Source organism: Theobroma umbraticum, unplaced genomic scaffold (genome assembly GCF_002168275.2).
Source record: "Theobroma umbraticum cultivar Fairchild unplaced genomic scaffold, ASM216827v3 scaffold_204.0, whole genome shotgun sequence".
Taxonomy (NCBI): domain Eukaryota; kingdom Viridiplantae; phylum Streptophyta; class Magnoliopsida; order Malvales; family Malvaceae; genus Theobroma; species Theobroma umbraticum.
This window is the reverse complement of record NW_018397267.1, coordinates 1,838,839-1,846,538: the sequence shown is the minus strand read 5'-3', so window position 1 is coordinate 1,846,538 and position 7,700 is coordinate 1,838,839. Positions and strand designations below refer to the sequence as shown.

At 37.2% G+C, this 7,700-nt stretch overlaps 2 protein-coding genes across 2 annotated transcripts; one reads left to right on the top strand and one right to left on the bottom strand.

Moving 5' to 3' along the window:
* Nucleotides 1-1,286: 1,286 nt before the first annotated feature.
* LOC110424257 (uncharacterized) lies at nucleotides 1,287-2,956 on the bottom strand. The gene has a single exon (XM_021438803.2). The coding sequence runs from the start codon at nucleotides 2,453-2,455 to the stop codon at nucleotides 1,577-1,579; it is 879 nt and encodes a 292-aa protein (XP_021294478.1). The 5' UTR covers nucleotides 2,456-2,956; the 3' UTR covers nucleotides 1,287-1,576.
* Nucleotides 2,957-3,906: 950 nt separating this feature from the next.
* LOC110424258 (neuronal acetylcholine receptor subunit alpha-5) lies at nucleotides 3,907-7,489 on the top strand. The gene is made up of 2 exons (XM_021438804.2): nucleotides 3,907-4,221; nucleotides 7,225-7,489. The coding sequence occupies exons 1-2, from the start codon at nucleotides 4,054-4,056 to the stop codon at nucleotides 7,270-7,272; spliced, it is 216 nt and encodes a 71-aa protein (XP_021294479.1). The 5' UTR covers nucleotides 3,907-4,053; the 3' UTR covers nucleotides 7,273-7,489.
* Nucleotides 7,490-7,700: the final 211 nt, after the last annotated feature.

Here is a 7,700-nt window from a genome sequence, read left to right as displayed (position 1 = left end):
ACGCCGTCTGTAGGGTACGAGAAAACTAAGCCTGAAATTCATCTACAACCCAACTAAACTAGTGCCCATGAATTTTGGACATTTTGTTTGACTTCTTACATTAAAGAAAACATGTTAATAGGTTCTCTAGGATGACTTATACGTAAGACTCTCTAGGAGACTCTTTGCATGCTTGGCTTCGCTTATCCCTTTCTTGGGCAGTAGCCAGACTCATGCCCGTTTGAACTATTTTGTGCAGGCAAGTTTCGCCATTGAAACTGTCTCGTATGTCTCAGAACAGAAGCCTTAAAGAACTGCCCGTTGCATGGGAGAGTTTTTTGTGTCTCTAACTAATCCATCCAACGCTAGCTAGCAGAAGCAAAACCATGTCCTCTAGTTGAAAACAGCCAAGGTTCCATAATAATTTTTTTTCCAATGGAAACAAAATTTAAAGCCATTTGGCTGAAAATTTTTGAACTTTTGAACTTTGGGCAGATTCCTTATTTGTCTTTGCTTATGAAAAAGAGACTGACAATAGAAAGCTGAAGAAAGAGTCCAAAATAACTGATCTGATCTTCCCCCATTATTCATTTGGTGGAGAGAGTCCAACATAATTCCATTAACGGATTAATATTAAATATAGGACCACTCCTACTGTCTTTACTCTCTTATTCTTCAACGGCTACAACTATGGAGTTCACCTCTTTCCATCCTCCAAATTTTATGTTTTTAATGTGGCATTGTAGGATCAGTAGAATATTTAATTTGGGCAACTCGCCATGCTTCCCTTTTGGTTGTACATTACTTTCCTCCATTGATTCTCTCTAATTTAGGCGCTATAAAGGGAAGAGTGGGTCCAAGCATGGATCATTCTCACTCTTTCTTTCTGTCAATGGGGGAATCAGCATGAGAACCCATTCAGATTGTTTCATGGCCTTGTGAGAGAAAAGGTAGATCCTAAAAGGATTTGCAAATATTGGCATGCCCCAAAGTTGTTAGCCTGCTCAAGATCCCAGTTTCAGAGATAATTATGCACATTTTTTGATCTAATCTAATCATGATTAAAGTCTAAAGATCAACTTTTTGTGCTTAAAGTGGTCTCACCAAGAACTCCTGTCAACCAAAAATAACATAGAAATAGGCATATTCTGCTTTTATTTGAACGTTAGGATCCCATGATGATTCAACTTTCAAGCCTTGAATTTTCGGATAAAGAGAGGGGGAAAAAGGGCGCAATGATTTTGTACCAGCTTGAATCATTGTTTGCAGAAATTGCAAATCCTTTTTCCCACAGCAGCAAACAAGAGTAGAGAATACAACATAGCATAAATTAATATAACAGGTCAATCAAATGGCATCACGTATCCAGAACTTCAAATCTAGCAGTGGCAGACAAGACAACAGCCTCACACTCTTTTCAGCCCTGCGTTCTGAATTCTGATACACCAAACTTACACACCAAATCCTCCACTTCCAGTCCAGATTGACCTTTGACTTAAATCAATATTCACAAACTGGAAACAAGAAACATAGAGTTCATGTTGAGAAAAAGAAAGTGGAATTACAAAATGAAACTTAAGGTGCATTTTCTTCATCTCTAGAGAAAGATGAAACATTCAAGGGATACAAGAGGATTTTCAAGTGATTCATTTGGAGCATTTGTTGTAGGACCATTGTTATTGCTACTTGGCCACTTCCCTTCCATGGTAGTAGTACCATGGTGGTGCTGATGCTGCTCCACTTTTTTGCTATTACTACGCTCTCCCGCGTCACCTCTGACCCTACCAGGAGAATTATTAGTCCTTCTTCCAGACGGGCTCCGACCCATTACAGATCTATTCACAGCAGGAGACCTTGACCTCCTCCCTGAACTCTCACCCGGATCCTTCCTTGGCGGGTCGGGTCTTAACCCACGTCTCACTGGGGGTTCCCTGTTTTGAACCAACCTCACTGACGGTCCCCCATTAACAACCCCATTTCTTCTGCCAGGTGACTGGTCAAGCTTCCGAGAAGGTGACCGACCCACGACCCGGTTCCTTGACCCACATCTTGCAGGAGATCTGAACATTTTTTGCTGCCTCACTTCTTCCTCATCTCTTCTATCAGTTATAGTAGAAACGCTTTCACTTACACTCACACTGCAAATCTCGGAAACATCTTCTGAAGCTGACTCTTCAATGACAGGTGATTTTGGCTCAGTCTCGTTGTCAAAATTGAGACTCTCTTTTTCTTGGATCTTGACAAAGGCAGGTTTTTCTATCTGGGTTTTCTTGTTCTCTTCTTCTTGTGGAATAAAGATGTGAGCTTTGGGTTTTGGAGTTTCAGACAAAACCTCTTTCACGGTTTCCTCTTCAGCTGAAGGTGGTGGAGCTCTGCTTTCAAGGCTTGGTTTTTGGTGAAAAGATTCAAGACCCACTTGCAAATGTGCTTGCTTTTCACGAGGTTCCCCTCTGTTAGTGCTTACACAGCAACCCATTTGAGGAAATGAAAGCTATACGTTGACTCAGAAACAAGATGGCATTGTTGGGTTTAAGCTCAAAAAATGAAGCTTTGTTTTCTTCTTCTGCAGAGTTGGAAAAATACTTTGGAAACGGTTAGGTATTTCGCAGCTTAAGAAAACGAAGAAGACGAGGAGACAAGGAGTAGGGTAGTTAAATGGGGAATTGGAGAAGTGAATGTGAGCGTCCCATGATGGAGGTGGAGAGTCAATGCACTTCATTTATTCTAACATCCACTACACTTAGATAAGTTATTGTTATTTCTGTTAGTAACCTACACATTTTCGCTCTTTCTCAATCAAGTCCCTATAATTGATGAGCCTCTGCTTTTCTTCTTTCGTTGCTTTTAATGCAAGAGTATCAGTACCAGTAAACGTCTCGTGATTTGTGTAAATTGCTAACTAGCGGCGCATGTTCTCGTTGAAGGGGATTTTTGTATGTTTGCAGCCGTCGGTACATGTGATTGGGAGGTTGATGTGGGGCCAGCATTATCAACACTGTGATAGAAAACTTGTGTGGGGTAGGGGGTGATCCAACGGTGGTGATCGGCTTCATAGTTTGGGGTTGAACCTCTGACCTACAAGTTTCATCGATTTACACCAACATGATCTATTCCTTTGCTATACATGCTACTATCTCAATGATGGGAAGTTTGAGAACTAAACAAGAAAATGAGTTGTGCATGACAGTGCTGGTTTTTGACTGGATGAGAAGCCAGGTTTGGGTTCTGTTGTTTTTTGGGTGAAAACATTGTATGAATGAATCAGACAATGTTAGTTCTCTTGACTGGTATATTTGTTAGATTCTAATCGATGGTTAGATTTTGTGATAATATTTTATATATATATATATAACATGACTAACACAAAATTACAAAGAGGACTCCTCTTTATGGGCACCTGTATTTATTTATTCAGAGGCCTAAATGGCAGACATCCGTGACAGCCAATACGAGAGGCAAGGGCAAAGGCAAAGGCACAGAATCAATAGAGCACATTGCATTTATGCAACGGCAGGAGTGGTAAGTGAAACAATAAATAGGACATGATTATCCAATTGCAGGTTATTGAGTGCTGGAACATGGACCCCGAGCAAAGGTGAACCCGAAAAGACCAGAAATAGAGATGCATTGATAAAGTAGCATTACTTAAGAGTTTAGGATTGGATGCACTGGACATTGAATAAAATACTTAGATACAAGTAAGTTTAATTGATATTTATAAATAGTTGTTAATTTAAAAAGTTTTAATAATTTAATTACTGTGAATTATTTTTCTTCTAAAAAATAATCATTTATCCCATAAAAGCTTCTTCAAAGAGCAAACGATGAAAGTGCTACTGGTTATAAGGAGTAAAATGGTGCACGGCCACATGGATGTAAGAGAGGTATGAGACAATTAACAGTGTATATCCAATTTCAATTAAACATTGGGGTAAACTCGGAATAAGATAACAACAGCAGCCAAACAGTGGGCTTGGAATACAAAGAACGTAAAGCCGAGGATCTTGAGACGGGAAGCAGAAAAAGCAAAAGAGTCATAAGCGGAGACAGCGAGACAGGAAAGAGAGCAGAAAAATGGGAGGAGGAATGGAGGCAAACAAAAACAGGTTCATTGAAGATTGGGGCTCTGCAAGAGAGAATCTCGAGCACAACTTCCGCTGGACTCGCCGCAACTTAGCTCTCGTTGGCTTATTCGGCATCGCCATCCCCGTCCTTGTCTATAAGGGCATTGTTCGAGAATTTGTAATCTCTTTTTATCTCTTTTCTAATTTATGCTTGCATCATTTAACGAGTTGGCTTTGGTTTCCTTCTATCTAGTTTTTATTGCATCTTCAAGTGGTTGACATGGGGTTTTTGGATTTTGTTTGATTGATCGATTTTGGGGTGCACAGTCGCAATACTTGTCGAGATTGACTGACTGTCCAACTGCGAGTATTTGTCGTTTCCGGATTCATGTTTATTAGGTTGTGATTGATTTTCCTTTAGGGTTTAGCAGTTTGAAAATTGCTTTAAAATTTCAAATTTTGTCGAACTGAATTATTAGATGGAGCAAAGTTCATGGGTTGGCTTGATTTCAGTCACTCCTCAAATGATTTTCATTGGCTAAATGTTTGGGTCGGATGATTGTTTTTGTAATATAAAAGTGCTGCTATTATGTTTCTTTCTTCTCGTGCTAACCCATAATTTGTAACATGTTCTCATTTTCCTTTTATGTTCACTTGTGCTTTTCTTTAACACCTGTAAAAGACAGAACATAAAAATTTTGTTCTATTAATGCTTGTTAAATTCTGTAGTCTTCCTGTGAAAGATATAACAATGGAAACATTAGTAGTTTAGTCGTGAAAAATATAACAATGGAAACTAAGGCAAATTATTCTCTGGTGTCCATTGTTTATCTGCAGAACAGGTTAAAAGTTGAACGAGAAAAGAAAAGATGAAAAAAATTTTCCAAGGCAGTTCTTGGTGATTAAAATTGTGGTGTTTTTGGTGGATGGGAGAGTACAAGAGTGTAGAGTGAAAGAGAGAAATGTTTTGCTCTACTTTAGTAGGGAGATTTTCTAAAATTGCAAGTAGAGGGTAGGTGAACCAAACCCCCTTGAAAACTGAACTTTAAATTCCCTTAAATGAGAGGATTTATTATAACAATATTGGCTTCTGATTTCCCTTTTATCCATTAACTTCAAAATTAGGGAATATTTGTATCAGCGTATTCTAGTTTTCAATACTCTCAATTCCTCCCCCAAACAAGGAAAAGGATCTTTTTTTACTTTACTCTCCTCACTTTTCCATCTGGTTACTTTACTCATTTTTACCGCCCAACTTCCAAGCACGCTAAAGGATGAGGTCCATTATGAGTCATGTCAAGATCTCATTGTAGTTGCTTTTGGAGTGAACTTTTGTGCTCATTAACCATATGCTTTCTAGGCACCCTATCTAAGTACCTGAAATAAAAATTAATGGTAGCTAGTTTTCCTCCTTCGTGAAGAAATAAGGTCTCAAGTTACATCATTCAGTTCACAAGAAAGAGGTAGAGAGTATATATGTGAAATTAGTAAACTATTCTTGCATTTAGTTCTTATTCAATATGTGCACAATAAGTATTGAGTAGCTGGTAACTTGAGGGGAGGGAAGAGGCGAGTATGATTTCCAGGTTCTTCAATTTTTAAAGGGCAAATTGATCCACTCACTGCATATTCTTTTTTCACAGTGAATATTATTTATTTTTTAAAATCATGCTCACTTAGAGTATTGGATGCCTATAGAATTAGTAGTTGCTGTGACTTGTCATGTTGCCTAGTTCTATCAAGGTTTAAAACTTATATTTTCTGCAAATGAAGTTTTATGTGAAGTAGATGTTCAATGTCTTGATTAAGCGTCAGTTATGTCAAATGAATGGTTCAACAGTTGCTACCTAGGAGTGGTCAATTAACTTGTGTCTTCTTCTTGATTGGATAACTTGTTACATTTCACGGAAGTGGAGGTGCCTCAAGAATAGGGTTTTAACCTGATCAGATTTTGTATTCTCAGTTACTGTTAACTTCCCTGCCTACTCTTCCCCTATGTTACACAAACTCTTTATTTCACCCTAACATACCTTGTGCACTACTTCTTAGACGTTGGTAGATCCTCCTAAAATAAATGTAGACAATTAGCAAAAACATGCCATCTATGCTCAAAATGGGATCCTGAGTCCATACAACCTATCTCTTCTCCCAATTTAAGTTACTTATTTCTATGTCTATTAGCTTAGGTCTTAGTTGCTTACCATACAGGATTGGTTTCATGATCACAATGGAAATGTGGCTTTGAGAAATGCTGAAATTGTTGTCCTTAATAATATTTCTCAAATTGCATTTTATTGTTTGTAGAAATCCATGAAGATACTTTTTGTACAAGTAAATAACATTTGTGGTCTCTAGAGTTTGGATCACATATCATTTTGGTCCTTGTAGTTTAAAAATTAACTTGTTAGTCCTTATGCTTCCAATTTTTTAAAGAAACGGTCTTTCTGTCAATGTTACTATTAAGTCTGGCATTATACGCCAGCTGGCCACTTGTGTTTGCCATGTGTAAAATTTAACCAAAATACTGACTAAAAGATCTTTTTGTTATAATGTTGGAAAGATTAGCAAGTTATTTTTTAAAAATGTAGGGATCAATGGTATGCATCTCAAGCTTTAACAACCCTGGATATAATATATTCTTTTTGTTCTTATACCAAGTTACATTTTATCAAATACTTTATTTTGTTTTTCTGTTATCTATGTTTTCTTTGGTTCCTTTATTATGCTCTAAAAGACAATGTTGCCGCTATACAATTTCTTGCTCTTTTTTTTTGTTGGTACCTCAGACAAGTCTAGGCGAGGATATGAGGAACTAGGGCAAGTTTGATTTGTTATTGGCTATGGGGTTTCAAAGATCACTTATTGAAATCTCTTAGCTGCATAAGAAATTAAGTTTAGAGGAATGCACTTGTTCATGGACCATTTAGAAATGTAGATTCATAATCTTCTTTTGCCCATTAAATGCAATTTGTTCTTTTATTTTTGTGGTTTTCTTCAGCTCTTCTGTAAGTTGTTTATTATTATTATTATTATTATTATTATTATTACTATGGGATTGTGTTGCAAGATTTTGTTTGATTTTTGTCTTGAATTGTTCTTTTATTCTTGAATTGTTAAATTGTCTTTTCCTTGTTTGTATTTCATAGTGTTTTACCTAATGATTTGGTGATTCTGGCAACAGCATATGCAGGATGAAGATGCAGGTAGGCCATACAGGAAGTTCTTGTGAGTGTCTCACTGCGATGCTTGATGATAAATGTCGATGAGTGATAATAAATGTCGATGAGTAAAAATTGGATGTTCTCTTGGACTACAAACTGTGATATTTCCCCAGTTTTGGAACTTGTCATTTTGTTTATCTTGATCATACGTTATGTTGTTTCTTGTAACTTTCTGGTTTACTTTGAATAATTCGTGCATATTCCTAATTTGGGTTTTTTGATACACTTTCCAACCTTACTACTTTTACAAATTCAACTAATATGTGGGTTATTGCGGGTATTAGAACAAAAGCCGAACTGCTATGTCTGCACGGGTAGCAGTTGGACAGGCTGATTTTTTGTATAGGCTCAGTTAGATCAAGTCAAGTTAAATTGGTTTGGATTGTTGAATATTTTTCAATAATTTTTTCAAATTTAATTTGGTTTTGGTAATTTT